This window comes from Erinaceus europaeus, chromosome 2 (assembly GCF_950295315.1).
Source record: "Erinaceus europaeus chromosome 2, mEriEur2.1, whole genome shotgun sequence".
In the NCBI taxonomy this organism is placed as follows: Eukaryota; Metazoa; Chordata; class Mammalia; order Eulipotyphla; family Erinaceidae; genus Erinaceus; species Erinaceus europaeus.
Genome location: NC_080163.1, coordinates 4,179,215 through 4,195,033, shown reverse-complemented (window position 1 = coordinate 4,195,033; position 15,819 = coordinate 4,179,215). Strand labels below are relative to the sequence as shown.

The following is a 15,819-nucleotide window of genomic DNA, read 5'->3' as shown; positions in this document are numbered from 1 at the left end:
TTAAAATAAAAAAAAGAAGGAAGGGGAAGGAAGGATGGAAAGGGGGCTGGGCGGTGGCACCCTGGGTTAAGCACACACGGTATGAAACACAGGGACCCACGCAAAGATCCCAGTTCGAGCCCCCCGCTCCCCACCTGCGAGGGAGTGTCGCTTCACAATTGGTGAAACATCTGCAGATGTCTAGCATTCGTGCCCCCCCCATTTCTCTCTGTCCTGTTAGAAGACGAGGAAGAAGGGTGTCTGGGGGCAGTAGAATCAGACATGCTCGAGGCCCTAATGCCCCTGAGACCCCCCAAAACTAGAATGAGAGGGACTAGGGGCAGCTCACTCAGCAGGGTACTTGCCCAACCCAGGACCTAGCCCTGGCATCCCAAGGACGTGCTCCAGTAGCACCGGCTAAAGAGGGACATCGTGAAGCTGTTTCTCAGCTCTCTGCCTCTCTGAGTGAAGAGACTCAGTCGGTGGGGAGGGGAGGGCAGAGGTTGTGCAGAGGATAAATCACGGGACTTTCAAGCAGAAGGTCCTGAGCTCAACCCCCGGCATACTATGTGCCAGAGTGATCTTCTGGTTCTCTCCGCCTGCCTCTCCGTTAACAGATAAATCTTATTACAACAATAAAGAAAAAGGAGTGAACAAAAGGGAAAATAAATAAATGTAAAAAAAAAAAAATCTCAAAAAGCAAATTTTAAACAGATCTGTGTTACACATAAGAACGAAAAGAAGAAACAAAGGAAGAAAGAAGAAAGAATGAAAGACAGAGGGAGTCGGGTAGTAGCACAGCGGGTTAAGTGCACATGTCATGAAGCACAAGGGTCGGCGTAAGGATTCCGGTTCGAGCCCCCGGCTCCCCACCTGCAGGGGAGTCGCCTCACAGACAGTGAAGCAGGTCTGCAGGTGTCTGTCTTTCTCTCCCCCTCTCTGTCTTCCCCTCCTCTCTCCATCCTATCCAACGACAACATCGATGACAACAACAATAATGACAACAGCAATAAACAAGGGCAACAAACGGGAAAATAATAAATATTAAAAAAATTTTAAAAAAAAGAATGAGAAAAATAGAGATAGACCTGGGAGGTCGCATAGTGGATAGGGTATTGGATTCTCAAGCCTGAGGTCCTGAGTTCAACCCTTGGCACCACATTTACCAGAGTGATGTCTTATGCTCTCTGGTTCTCTGCCTGTCTTTTTCATGAATACATAAAATCTTTAAAAAAAAAAAAAAAAAGAAAGAGAAATAGGAAGGAGGGAAGGGAAAAGAATGAAAAAAAAAAGGGGGGAGAGATGAAGAGACAGCATTATGGTTCTGTAAAAGACTTTCATGCCTGAGGCTCTGAGGGCCCAGGTTCAATCCCCAGCACCACTATTAAGTCTGAGCTGAGCTCTGGCATCTCTCTCTGATTAAGAAAAGAAAATTGGGTTAGGGGTCACGCTACTAGGTGAGTCACCTGCCAGACTCCGATGTTTGGATATATTTATTAACGAGAAAAAGACAGGGGCCAGGCAGTGGCGCACCTATTTGAGCGCATCTGTTACAATAAACAAGGACTCAGGTTCAAGCCGCTGGTCCCCACCTGCAGGGGAAAGTTTCACAATGGTGACGCAGGGCTGCAAGTATCTCTCTCCCTCTCCATCTTCCCTTATCCTCTCAATCTCTGATGGTCCTTATCCAATAAATAAGTCAGGAGGTAGCGCAGCAAGTTAAGCGCACGTGGCGCAAGGATCCCGGTTCGAGCCCCTGGCTCCCCACCTGCAGGGGAATCGCTTCACAGACAGTGAAGCAGGTCTGCAGGTGTCTGTCTTTCTCTCCCCCTCTCTTTCTCTCCCCCTCTCTGTCTTCCCCTCCTCTCTCCATTTCTCTGTTCTATCCAACAACAACAGCAGCAATGACAACAATAATAACGACAACAAGGGAAACATAATGGGAAAAATGGCCTCCAGGAGCATTGGATGTGTAGTGCAGGCACCGAGCCCCAGCAAGAACCCAGGAGGCAAAAATAAAATACAATAAAATATAAAAATTTAATCTTTAGGGAGTTGGGCGGTAGTGCAGAGGGTTAAGCGCATGTGGCACAAAGCACTAGGACAGGCGTAAGGATCCCAGTTCGAGTCCCCGGCTCCCCACCTGCAGGGGAGTCGCTTCCCAGGCAGTGAAGCAGGTCTGCAGGTGTCTGTCTTTCTCTCCCCCTCTCTGTCTTCCCCTCCTCTCTCCATTTCTCTCTGTCCTGTCCAACAACAAAGGCAATAAGAACAATAACAACAACAATAACTACAACAACAATGCAAAACAACAAGGGCAGCAAAAGGGGAAATTAATAGATAAATTAAAAAAAAAAAACCTTCAACAAAAGACAGAAGAGGGGAAAGGAGAGGAGACACACCACAGCGGTGTCTCTACCACCACCATCTGTGAAGCTTCCCTAAGGTGCTCTGTGCAGAGTTCCCATGGGGTGCTGGACCTCCCACCCAGGTCCCTGACACAGGATAAAGTGACAGCCTAATGGGTGAGCTGCGATGCCAGTGGGTGGACTCCCCCAGGGTTTTCTTGCTGAGCCCCCAGGTCAGGTGCACAGGCCCCCCCAAGGCTGCCCAGGGGCTCACCGTCCTCACTGGGTGCTCCGGGGGTGGACTCCGAGTCTGAGGAGCTGCCCGGCGGGGGTCCTCCCACTGCGGAGGTACTGCCAGTCGCCTCCTTCAGCCACTTCTTCCTTTTCTTGGGGGGCGGCTCGGCCTTGACCTTGGCGGGCCGGGTCTTGGGCAAGCGGGTGGGGGGCTGGCCCGCGGGGAGGCTCCGCTCTGGCCTGGCCTGGCGGCCCCCTGCACCCCGCTCGCCCCTCAGCGGCCTCTCGGGCCTGGCTCCGCGCTCCTTCTCCTTCTCCATAGGTAGCGGGGATGGCTTCTCGGGAGCAGGGGGCTCAGGCATGGCCACCTCCGGGGTCTCCTCTGGGGGCTTCTCCGAGGGTGGCTTGTCGGGAGTCTCGGGCTTCAGAGGGGGTGCTGGGGCCTTGGGGGGCGGTGCAGAGCTGACCCCCACAGATGCAGGGCCCTTGCTCTGCCCCGAACGCCTGCAGAGGAAGGTGAAAGTGGAGAGGCCCCTAGTCAGTAGCCGCCCCCAAACCCAGCCTCCACCGTGGGGTCTCCTGCCAAGGGCACAGGTCTAAGCACAGAAGCAACCTCCAGCTAGTCTGTTCTCTTTCTGTTTCCCCGAGGCTCTGTCTATTCATCTCTCTGGGTTCCTTTCTTTTATCTCGCTGGGTCTCTGTCTCCTGATTCTCTCTCTCTCTTTCCGTCCACTTGTCTGTCCAGATGTCTGTCCCCTGACTGTGCTATCTGGGTCTCTCTTTTTTAAAAAAAAAATTATTTTCCCTTTTGTTGCCTTTGTTATTTTATTGTTGTAGTTATTATTGTTGTTACTGATGTCATCGTTGTTGGACAGGACAGAGAGAAAATGGAGAGAGGAGGGGAAGACAGAGAGGGGGAGAGAAAGACAGACACCTGCAGACCTGCTTCACCGCCTGTGAAGCGACTCCCCTGCAGGTGGGGAGCCGGGGGCTCAAAGCAGGATCCTTACACCAGTGCTCGCGCTTAACCAGCTGCGCTACCACCCGACTCCCAGGGTCTCTGCTTTTTATCTCTCTCCGAGTCTCTGTCCCTTAATGTCTCTGTCACCCCCCCAAGTCTCTGTACTATTATCTCTCTGGGTCTCTGTCACTGCTCCTCCTCCAGCTCTCTCCATTCTGACCCCTTCCCAATACTTTCTCCTTCTCTTTAGGTTTCTTTCCTTTTCATTCGATAAGACAGAGAGAAACTGAGAGGGAAGGGGAGACAGAGGAAGAGAGACAGACGCTTGCAGACGCGAATCACCTCGACTGATATGTTCCTACTGCAGGTGGGGAGGGAGGGGCTCAAACCCGGATCCTTGTGTTTGCTGATACGTGCCACCGCCCAGCCCCCATCGCTTTGATTTTTTTTTTTTTTGCCTCCAGGGTTATCGCTGGGGCTCGGTGCCTGCTATAGGAATCCACTGCTCCTGGAGGCCATTTTCCCCATTTTGTTGCCCTTATTGTTATTGGATAGGACAGAGAGAAATTGAAAGAGGAAGGGAAGACAGAGGGGGAGAGAAAGATAAGACACCTGCAGACCTGCTTCACCGCCTGTGAAGTGACTCCCCTGCAGGTTGGGGGGGGGGGAGCTTGAACCAGGATCCTTACACCAGTGCCTGAGCTTCACGCCATGTGCGCTTAAGCCACTGTACTACCACCCAACCCCCATCTCTGGGTTTCCGACCCACTAAGTCTTTGTTCTGTCTCTGTCCTACCCACCCACCTGCCCCCTGAGATTTTACCTCCGCACCCCCTGGCTGAGTCTCTACCACCCCTAGAGGTCTCCCCTGTCCCTCTGCATACCACCCCCACCCTGGCCTTCTGTGTGTCTCTGCCCCCCCAGACCCCCGACCTGTGCTGGGTCTCTGGCCCCTACGCCCCCAATTTCCCTTCCTGCCCAGCGTCTGTGGTACCTGACGGGCACTGGTGGCCGGTGCCAGGGCTTCCGAGCGCAGACCCTGACATAATCCTTCTTGTTGACATTTTCCAGGAACTTAACGTAGAGGCGCTGGTACCGGTTTTTGGCGTCCCCGAAATACCCTAAATACTGAGGTGGGGAGGAGGCGTGTAAGGAACCCGCCACCCCAGGGCCAGGCCAGGCCACCTGGCGGACCACCACTTGCCAGGAGGCAGATGCCCGCTTCCAGCCCCCACCCCGAGGTGCATGCCCCCGGCCCGAGGCTTACATTGCTGGTGGCACAGAACTGCCGCTGGCCGTCCTTGATCTCGGGGGTGAACTTCTGCAGCAGGGCCTTCTGGACCCGCCAGATGGGTGGCGGCTCACGCCCCGTCTGCAGCGCCAGCTGAGGGGGCGGCAGTGTCAGTCTGGGGACCCCCCCCCCCGGCCCGCCCCCAGCCTTGTCTGTCCACCCTCCACACGCCGCTGACCACTACTGCGCTTTCTCGGCCAGGGGTGGGGAGTGGGGGTGCAGGAACAGCTGGCCCTGTGCTCCTGGGGTCTCCCCATATGTGCAGTCAGGTTCCCGCCCACTCCTGCTACAGTGCATTCATCAGGCAGTGACACAACATGGCAAAATTCAGTTTTCTTGGGAGTCGGGCGGTAGTGCAGAACGTTAAGCGCATATGGCGCCAAGCGCAAGGACCAGAGGAAGGATCCTGGTTCGAGTCCCCAGCTCCCCACCTGCAGGGGAGTCGCTTTACAAGCGGTGAAGCAGGTCTGCAGGTGTCTGTCTTTCTCTCCCCGTCTATAGTCCCTTCCTCTCTCGAGTCCTCTCTATCCTATCCAACAACAATGACATCAATAACAATAATAACAACAGGAGCAGCGGATTCACAGTCCCGCCAGCACCAAACCCCAGCAAGAACCCTGGAGGCAAATAAATAAATAAATTTAAAAATCCAACCACAATGACATCAACAACAACAATAACTACAACAATAAAAAAACAACAAGGGCAACAAAAAGGAAGTAAATAAATATGAAAAAATCTTAAAAAAAAATATTAGTTAGTGCAAGGACCTGGTCCTCATCTACGAGTGGTGAAGCAGTGCTGCCGTTGGCTCTCTCTCGCTTTCGAATTTGATTGATTTTTAAATAATTTTTTCTATGAGAGACAGAGAACAGGAAAGGGTGGTGAAGGCCCTGCTCAGCTGTGGTTTAAGGTGGTGCTGGGGACTGAGCCTGGGAACTCAGAGCATCAGGCAGGAGAATTCATCTGCAGAACCATTATGCTATCTCCCCAGTCCCCAGCTACTTCTTTGTTTCTCTTGATAGGGCAGAGAGAACTCGAAAGAGGAGGGGTATATAGGGAAGGAGAGAGCTACGCACAGCACTGCTTCATCACTCATGAGGCTTCCCCCCTGCAAGTAGGAGCCGGGGGCTTGAACCTTGGCCCTTGAGCAAGGTACTGTGTGTATTCTACTAGGTGTACCACCAACCTGCCCTCTAAGCAAGTCTCTTTACGATCCTGACTCCAGACCCCCGGGCCTCAAGCACGACTCACCCGTGTCGTATTTTAAGCCTCTGAGTCTGCGCCCGCCCTGCCCGGTGCCAGCTGGGAAGTGGCATCAAATAGCTGGGCTTCCCATCCCCGGCACGCACCCGTCAGCCCCAACTGGTCCCTCCCTCTCTCTCTCTCTCTCACCATGAACTTCCTCATCTGTAAACAGTCCTGTTCAGAGGTTGGAAGACAGTTCAACCTGATAGAGTACATGCCTGACCGTGCGCCAGGCCCTGGGTGAGAGCCCTTTTACCGACATATGGAGGCCAGGCGGCTGCGCTCCGGGTTAAGCACACGTGGCCCGACGTGCAAGGACCCACGCGAGGATCCCGGCTCCCCACCTGCACAGGAGGTCGCTTCACAGGCAGTGAAGCAGGTCTGCAGGTGTCTATCTGCCTTTCTCCCTCACCATCTCCCCCTCCTCTCTCCATTTCTCTCTATCCTGTCCAACAACAACATCAATGGGGGAAGCGGGTTAAGCACAGGTGGCGTAAAGCGCAAGGCCTGGCGTAAGAATCCTGGTTCGAGCCCCCGGCTCCCCATCTGCAGGGGGGTCGCTTCACAGACGGTGAAGCAGGTCTGCAGGTGTCTGTCTTTCTTTCCCCCTCTCTGTCTTCCCCTCCTCTCTCCATGTCTCTGCGTCCTATCTAACGACGATGACATCAATATCAACAACTACAACAATAATAAAAAAAAACAAGAAGGGCCACAAAAGGGAAAATAAAGAAATATTTAAATTTTTTTTTAAAAAGATACGAGAACAGTGGAGAGGTACTACATGGTCTCTCTGATCTGTTACTGTCTCCACCCCTCCCCCACCCCAATCTAAAAAAAGAAGTCTCCTGGGAGCAGGGGAATCACAGGAAGTTTGGGCCCTCAGCAATAACCCTGAGCCGGGTGAATAAATACATCAATAAATCCATCCTGTGCACCTGGCCCAATGCTGGTACATTTGCCAGCAAAAGTTAACAGCAAGCTCGGGTCAAGGAATGGGACTCAGGACTGGACTTCTGAGTCAGGGCTAGATTCCTGGCACAGCATATGTGGCTTTGGAGGCTCAAAACTGGGTCCTACTACATGGAAAGAAGTGTATCCTAGGGCTGGGGAGACAGCATAGTGGTTCTGCGATCAGCTTCATGCCCGAGACCCTCTGGTCCCAAGTACAATCCCCAGCACCACCACAAGCCAGAGCAGGGCAGCCCTGCGGTTCTTTTTTGCTCTGTAATTTTTTCTCTCTGTATCTCTGTCATTAAGATACATCTTATTTTATTTTAGATAGAAACAGAGAGAAATTGAGAGGGAAGAAGGTTTATATAAAGGAGGAGAGACTGGGGGCTGGGGGGTTTGAACCCAGGTACCTTGTGCATTGTAATGTACACCAATAGCTCATACAAATAAATAAAATCTTCTAAATGTAAAAAGAATGCAGGGTGTCAGATGGTGGCACAACAGGTTAAGTGCACATAGTATGAAGCTCAAGGACTGGTCCAAGGATCCCGGTTCGAGCCCCCGGCTGCCCATCTGCAGGTGAGTCGCTTCACAAGCAGTGGAGCAGGTCTGCAGGTGTCTGTCTTTCTCTCGCCCTCTCTGTCTTCCCCTCCTCTCTCCATTTCTCTGTCCTATCCAGTAAAAAAAAAAAGGGGAAAAAAACGGCCTTCATACAGTGTGTGGGGAAACTTTGTTAAGTGGTGAAGCAGGGCCGCTTTGTCTCTCTCTCTCTCTGTCTCTCTCTACCTCCCCATTTCTCTAAGTTACGTTGTCTCTATTTAAAATTAACTTAAAAAAAAAATCACTAAATGGGCAGAGGAGACAGTAAAATGGTGATGCAAACAGACTCCCATGCCTGAAGCTCCAAGGTCCCAGGTTCAATCTCCAGCACTACCACGTGCCTGGGCTGGACTCTCGTAGAATTTACTAGTTAATCAATGACAGTATAAAGATGATAGTGAAAGGATATGGTGTGATGTCTGGTTCTGGGTCAGCCATATGGAAATTAGCTGTTTATTTTTATTTACTGATTTAATTTTTTTCAAGTATTTACTCAGGGCCTAGGTGATGGCACGCCCAGTTGGACTGCATGTTGCCATCAAGGACAAGGACCTCAACTCGAGCCCCGCTACCCACCTGCAGGGGCGAAGCTACACCAGTGCTGAAGCAGGGCTGCCGGTGTCTCTCTCTCTCTCTCTCTAATTAATTATTCTGATAGAGACAGAGAGGCAAAAAAAAAGACAGAGACCCTGTCCTTCAATCCGGTGGGGACCGGGCTCAAGCCTGCCTTAAGCACTTGACAAAAAACAGTGCAATATCAACGTAAAATATTTCTCAGGCCCTTTTTATTTATTCATCTGTAGCCAGAATACTGCTCAGCTGCTCATCGTGGTGTGGGGGACGTGAGACTTGAGAACCACAGGCATGCATGTCTTCTGCATAATCGTTCTGCTATGTGACCAGCCCAAGGAAGAAATAATAGAGAGATCTCAGTATTTGGGACACAAATTCCTGTGACAAATATTCACTCGACTCCGTCCACAACAGAGACAGGACATGGGAGAAGCAGCACAGGAAGTCCAACTCACATGAGACACAGAACAGAAGAGGGTGTAGAGTAGCTGCTATTCCTTGGAATGAACTCACCCCACCATTTCTCTGTCTGCATTTTAGTAAAAAGGACCAGAGGGTGATGATGCACCTGGTTGAGCACACGTTACAGTGCGCAAGGACCCAGGTTCAAGTCCCGGTCCCCACCTGCAGGGGGAAAGCTTTGCGAGTGCTGAAGCAATACTGCAGGTTTCTCTCTCTCTCTCTCCCTCTCTTTCTTTTTTTTTTCTGCCTCCAGGGCTTGGTGCCTGCACCAGGAATCCACTGCTCCTGGAGACTATTTTTTTCCCCTTTTGTTGCCCTTGTCGATTTATTATTGTTGTGGTTATTATGGTTATTGATGTCGTTGTTGTTGGATAGGACAGAGAGAAATGGAGAGAGGAGGGGAAGACAGAGAGAGGGAGAGAAAAGACAGACAGACACCTGCTTCCCCGCCTGTGAAGCAACTCCCTTGCAGGTGGGGAACTGGGGGCTCGAACCGGGATCCTTAAGTGGGTCCTCATGCTTTGCGCCATGTAAGCTAACCCGCTGCACTACCACCTGGCCTCCACGTGTATTTTTTTTTTAATTTACTAAATATTTATTTTGCCTTTTGTTGCCCTTGTTTTTTTTTTATTGTTGTTGTAATTATTATTGTTGTTATTGATGTCATCTCCATTTCTCTTTGTCCTATCCAACAATGACGACATCAATAAAAATGATAATAACTACTACAACAACAATTAAAAAAAAACACACAAGGGCAACAAGAGGGAAGATAAATTAAAAAAAAAAATGCAGGACGGAAGGTAACGGACAGCTGCTAGGAGTGGAGCGTCCCAGCAACAACCCTCGTGGCAAGAAACACACAGAAACAAGCCGGCTGCCCTGGAGATGAGCTTAGAAGTGTGTGATCCTGTGGTCCGGGAGGTGGCGCAGTGATAAAGCTTTGGACTCTTAAGCATGAGGTACTGAGTTCAATCCCTGGCAGCACATGTGCCAGAGTGATGTCTGGTTCTCTCTCTCCTATCTTTGTCATAAATAAATAAAAACTTTTTTTTTAAAGTGTCAGATCCTGAGTTTGATTTGCTGGCACCAAATGGGCCAGGGATGATGCTCTGGTTGTGTCTCTCTCTGCCCCTCTTATTAATAAACATAGACAGTGGACTGGGAGGTGACACAGTAGATAAAGTGTTAGACTCTCAAGCATGAGGTCCCAAGTTCAGTCCCCAGCAGCACACGTACCAGAGTGATGTCTGATTTTTTGTCTCTCTCTCTCTCTCTCTCTTCTATCTTTTTCTTTAAATTTATTTCTCTACTGGGGGATTAATGTTTTACATTCAACAGTAAATACAATAGTTTGTACATGCATAACTCTCCTATCTTTTTCATTAGTAAATAAAAATAAATACAATAAAATAAAAATCTTTAGAAAATAAACACAATGTTTTCAAGTCCATGTCATCTTATACTTTTATCTCTTTTCAAAAAGACATTAATTTAAAAATTTTTTTTTATATTTTACTTATTCCCTTTTGCTGCCCTTGTTGTTTTATCATTGTAGTTATTATTGTTGTTGGATAGGACAGAGAGAAATGGAGAGAGGAGGGGAAGACAGAGAGGGGGAGAGAAAGACAGATACCGGCAGACCTGCTTCACCGCCTGTGAAGCGACGCCCCTGCAGGTGAGGAACCGGGGGCTCGAACCGGGATCCTTACTCCGGTCCTTGTGCTTTGCGCCACCTGTGCTTAACTGGCTGCGCTACCAGTTACTCCCACCTGGCCCCCTTTTAAAATCTTTTAAAAAGTATTTGAATAAGATTGTATCTATTTATTCTTGGGATGGACAAGGTTGTGAAAGAACCAGGGCTTCACTCTGGCACACGCGCTGCCAGGGCTCAAACGTGGGACCTCATGTTTGAGAGTTCACACTGGACTGCAACGCCTCCCAGACCGGCTATCTGCACTCATTCACTCATTCATTCCAGGAGCACAGGCCAGCTCTGGCTGAGGCTGTTGCAGGAGATCCAACCTGGGACTCGGAAGCCTCCGGCACGACAGGCCCTTTGTGTAACTGTCAGGCAATCTCCCCTTGCCCTTTCCTCTTCTTTTGAAGATTCCCACGAGATCGGGAGTTTCAGATGAGGCAGCGGAGAAGCCAGACCAGCGTGCCTCCCTCACGCACACGTGTTGTTGGGGAACCAAACTGGCTGGCAAGTAAGTCCTGCTCTCTCCCAGCTGAGCTATTTCCCCCACAACCTTCCTTTGGCGTCTTTCTGCCACCCAGCCAGGGTGGCTGTGCTCCACGGGGCGCTCACCTGCCGCAGCCCTTACGGGGGGGGGGGGGGGGGGGGGGGGGGGGGTACCCCGCACCCCCAGGCCCTGGCCGGGGCACTCACCTGCCGCAGCCCTTACGGTGTGTGTGTGTGTGTGTGTGTGTGTGTGTGTACCCCGCACCCCCAGGCCCTGGCCGGGGCGCTCACCTGCCGCAGCCCTTACAGGGGGGTGTGTATGTACCCCGCACCCCCAGGCCCTGGCCGGGGCGCTCACCTGCCGCAGCCCTTACGGGGGGGGGGTGTATGTACCCCGCACCCCCAGGCCCTGGCCGGGGCGCTCACCTGCCGCAGCCCTTACCCGGGGGGGGGGGGGGGGGTGTACCCCGCACCCCCAGGCCCTGGCCGGGGCACTCACCTGCCGCAGCCCTTACGGGGGGGGTGTATGTACCCCGCACCCCCAGGCCCTGGCCGGGGCGCTCACCTGCCGCAGCCCTTACCCGGGGGGGGGGGGGTGTACCCCGCACCCCCAGGCCCTGGCCGGGGCGCTCACCTTGAGCGAGGGGATGTCCTCGGCGCGGATGACGAACTCGTCCCGCTCTCGGAAGATGCCCTCGCCGCCGCTCTCGCCCGCCTCGTCGTCCGTCTCCCCGCACACGGCCGCGGTCTCCTGCTTCTTGGCCAGGTGCAGGGGCCGCGCGTCGGGGGGCTCGGGCTCGTCGGGGGACGCGGCGGCGGCGGCGGGCTCGTCGGGGGGCGCGGGCGGCGGGGCGGGCGCGGGGGCCGGCGAGGGCGCGGGGGCCGCGGGTGCGGGCGGCGAGGGCAGCGCGGGCGGCACCGGCGGGGGCGGGGGCGGCGGCGTCGGGGCGGGCGGCACCGGCGAGGGAGGCGGCTTCTCCTCCAGCAGCGGGGGCTCTGCGGGCAGCAAGGGCGAGGAGGGGTGAGTGTGTGCGGGCTCTGCAGGTGCAAGGCGACCCCCGCAAGCAGCCCCGGCTGCCCATTGATCGATCCATCCCCTGGGCAATGGCAGTCACCAGGTGTGGGTAAGGGGTGAGCCCCCATCCGCACTCATTTGCTTTTCACGGTTTTTTAAAAATACTTCTTTATTTTCCTTTTTGTTGCCCTTTTTAAAATTATTATTATTGTTGTTGTTGTTATTGATGTTGTTGTTGTTGTTGTTGGATAGGACAGAGAGAAATGGAGAGAGGAGGGGAAGACAGAGAAAGGGAGAGAAAGACAGACACCTGCAGACCTGCTTCACCGCCTGTGAAGCGACTCCCCTGCAGGCGGGGAGCCCGAGGCTTGAACTGGGATCCTTATGCGGGTCCTTGAGCTTAGCGCCACGTGTGCTTAACCCGCTGCCCTGCCCTTGTCTTTTATTGTTGTTGTAGTTATTATTGTTGTTGGTATTAATGTCGACGTCGTTGGATAGGGCCGAGAGAAATGGAGAGAGAAGGGGAAGACAGAGGGGAGAGAGAAAGACAGACACCTGCAGACCTGCTTCACCGCCTGGGAAGCGACTCCCCTGCAGGTGGGGATCCTTAGGCCGGTCCTTGAGCTTTGCACCACATGTGCTTCACCTGCTGCCTACTGCCGGACTACCTTATTTTTTTTCTTCTTTTTTTTAACCAGAGCACTGCTCAGCTCTGGTTGATGGTGGTACACAGGATTGAACCTGGGACATAATGGTTATGCAAGTCTCTTTGCATAACCATTATGCTCTCTGCCCCTGCTTCTTCTTCCTTTTTTTAAAAATTTCTTTTCTATTTTATTATTTATTTTGGATAGAGAGAGAAATTGGGGTGCGGTGGTGACACACCTGGTGAAGTATATGTATTGCCATGCACAAGGACCCAGGTTCAAGCACCCAGTCCCCACCTGCAGGGGGGAAGCTTCACGTTGGTGAAGCAGGGATGCAGGTGTCTCTCTAGCTCTCAATTTCTGTTCTAGCAAATAAAACAAAGTGAACAAATTTTTTCTTTAAAAAAAAGGGGGGAGGCGGCTGGTGGCGCACCAGATTAAGCACACATAATAGAAGTGTGGGGACCACACAAGGATCCCAGTTCCAGTCCCCACCGGCGGAGGGGTCACCTCACAGGCGGTGAAGCAGCGCTGCAGGTGTCTTTCTTTCCCCCCCTGTTTTGATTTCTTTCTGTCCTATCCAACAACAACAGCAGCAACAACAATGGGAAAATAATGGCCACCAGGAGCAGTGAATTCATCGTGCTGGCACCCAGCTCCAGCCATAACCATGGAGACAAATAAATAAATAGACAGAAGTTGAGAGAGAGAAGGGGGTAGATAGAGGGAGAAATAACCTGCAGCCCTGCTTCAACACTCATGACCCTTCCTCCCTACAGATGGGGACCTGGGGCTTGAACCCGGGTCCTTGTGAACTGGAATGCGTGTGCTCCGCCAGGTGTACCATCACCCGGCCCCCTCGTCGAGTGTCCATTTTACCAGGCACAAGCACCCGCCTCATGCCTCCAGTCCCCACCAGCAGGGGGAAGAAGCTCCAGGGCGGTGAGGTCGACCTGCAGGTGCCTGCCTCTCTCTTCCTCTTTACCTCCCCTCATAGCTTCTCTCTGTTCTCACAAAGAAAATAAAGTTTTAGAAAATACTTATTTACCTTAATGAAAGATACAGATACTGAGACAGAGATGGGGGGGGGAAGAAAGAGAGAGAGAGAAAGACAGAGACCAGAGCCCTGCTCAGCTCTAGCTGATGATGGGGCTGGGGATTGAACCTGGGACCTCAGAGGCTCAGAAGTGAGTTTTTTGCAGAACCCTCTCATCATTGGGACTTTTTTTCCCTTTCATATGAGAAAGAGGTAAAGACACCACAGCCCTGAAGCTTCCTCGGTATACACGGACATTAGGGGTCGGCCCCATCTTGGATGGAGGCCATGACAATCTGAGTGAGCTATCCTGCCGGCCCTTCAAGTCAGCTGCTGGCTAAAAGCACTCCGAGCCCTTCCTGGCCCGTGTGTGTGTGCGCGCGCGCGCGAGCGTGAAGTGTGTCTCTGGGGGTGGGGGGTCCTCTACCACAGCTCTCTTCCTGCCCTGCCTCCCATATCCCTCCTGGTCATCCGGGGGTCTTTACATAACGCCTTCTCTGTCGCCGAGAACCCCCCCTTCACTTCTACTGCTGCCTTTGTTCTTCCATTCAAAGCTCCTGACTCCCAGACACAGGCCCCTGATTGTCCACCTCTTCCTGCAGACACACCCAGGGAGCCGCCCTGCCCAAAATCTGTCCCGCTCAGCCTCCTCCCCTCCTGACGTCTTGAGTGTGTCCCTCCTCCTGACCACAGACTGTTGGTGTGACCCGCCCTCACCTCACTGCTCCATGTGTCCCTGGTGTCACTGGCCGGGAAGTCCTCTCCGGGGCCTACTCCCTCTCCCGGACTGGGGAGGCAACGTTCTCAGTTCAATCCCCAGCACTGCATATGCTAGGCTCTCAGGGGAATACCTACTTAGCTAATTTTAGATGAGCCAGGGCCTAGCGTATGCAAGACTTCACATTCCCCCAGACACACGAGCTTGTGCCCTCTCTCTCTCTCTCTCTCTCTCTCTCTCTCTCTCTCACTTTCTCTCTTTTTATCTCCAGGGTTACTGCTGGGGTTTGGTACCAGCACTAGGAATCCGGGGCTCCTGGCAACCATTTATTCTATTATACTTGATAGGATAGAGAGAAATTGAGAGGGGAGGGGAAACGGAGAGAGAGACATGTGCAAACCTGCTTCACCACTCACGAAGCAGCCCCTTGCAGGTGGGGAGTGGGGGCTTGAACCCAGGCCCTTGTTTAATATATGCGCTTAACTGGGTGCATCACTCCCGGCCCCTCTCTCCGTCTCCCTCTCCCTCTCTCTGTGGCCAGGGTTTTTTCCTGGGGCTAGTCCTACCCACACGATTCCACCATCCCCGGCTGATGCCCCACCCCCATAACAGGTGAGAGAGACAGAGGTAAGGAGAGACGGCACAGCACGGCACTGTCTGTGACGCTTTGTCCCCCTTTGTATATGTCAGGAGCTCCAGCCCAGGCCCTTGCACATGGTAACATGTGAGCCGTCTCCCAAGCCACTTTTTCATTCAGAGACCCCCTAACCCCTGCACTGTCCCCAGATCCCCTGCCAAGTGAGCAATTCCAAGGCCTCCTGTTTATGTATATTTGAAACGCAACAGAAACTCTCATCACTCAGCAGCCCCCACACCAACGCTCCGGCCCCCCTTTGCTGCCTCAGCCTCATCCCTACGGAGCTGCAGCCCTGTCCTGCTCTCCTCCCTGCTCCCGGAATGACCCCTCCTCCACCCACTCTTGCCACTCTGCTCCCTGGAAGCCCTTGTGCCAAGCCAAACACCCTGCTCCAGGAATGATATTTCAGCCTCTAGTATCTGTCCCCAGTTGCTGATGGCCGATTTTAGACCTGCAACGCCTCTCTTAAGTTCTCTAAGACCCAACTCTGTGGCCCGGAAGGTGGAGCAGTTGTACAGCTCTGGACTGGCAAGCACGGGGCTCCGAGTTCAGTCCTCAGGGCTGAACAGGCCACACTGCTACTCTAACCTACCCGCTCACTTTCTCTCTCTAACATAGTCATTCACTTTCTCTGGTGAAATAAAAGTCTAGGATCTAGGGCAGTGGCACACCTGGCTGAGTGTACATATTAACGGAGGCAAGAACCTGGGTTCAAGCCCCGGCTCCCCACCTGCAGGGGAATGCTTCATGAGGGGTGAAAAAGGTCTCTCTCAGGCAGGGGTCTCTCTCCCTCTGGATCTATTCTTCTCTCAATTTTTTCTCTATTCTATTAAAAATAAATAAATAAATGGCCAACAGGAGCAGTGGATTTGTAGTGACAGCACAGAGGAACCCCAGTGATCACCCTGGTGGATAGTCTAAGAGGGCCAGAAAGATG

General features: G+C 52.7%; 2 protein-coding genes across 3 annotated transcripts in view; one reads left to right on the top strand and one right to left on the bottom strand.

Moving 5' to 3' along the window:
• Window positions 1-15,819, top strand: part of RRAS (RAS related) — a 78,175-nt gene that overhangs the window by 23,722 nt on the left and 38,634 nt on the right. The window lies entirely within an intron of this gene.
• PRR12 (proline rich 12) overlaps window positions 1-15,819 on the bottom strand; it is a 42,887-nt gene that overhangs the window by 10,456 nt on the left and 16,612 nt on the right. For both annotated transcript variants that reach the window (XM_060174252.1, XM_060174244.1), the window contains exons 6-9: window positions 11,464-11,825; window positions 4,787-4,903; window positions 4,514-4,647; window positions 2,599-3,062 (exon numbers count right to left, since the gene is read on the bottom strand). In XM_060174252.1, the coding sequence (XP_060030235.1) occupies window positions 2,599-3,062; window positions 4,514-4,647; window positions 4,787-4,903; window positions 11,464-11,825 (1,077 nt within the window). The remainder of the gene's footprint in view (window positions 1-2,598; window positions 3,063-4,513; window positions 4,648-4,786; window positions 4,904-11,463; window positions 11,826-15,819) is intronic.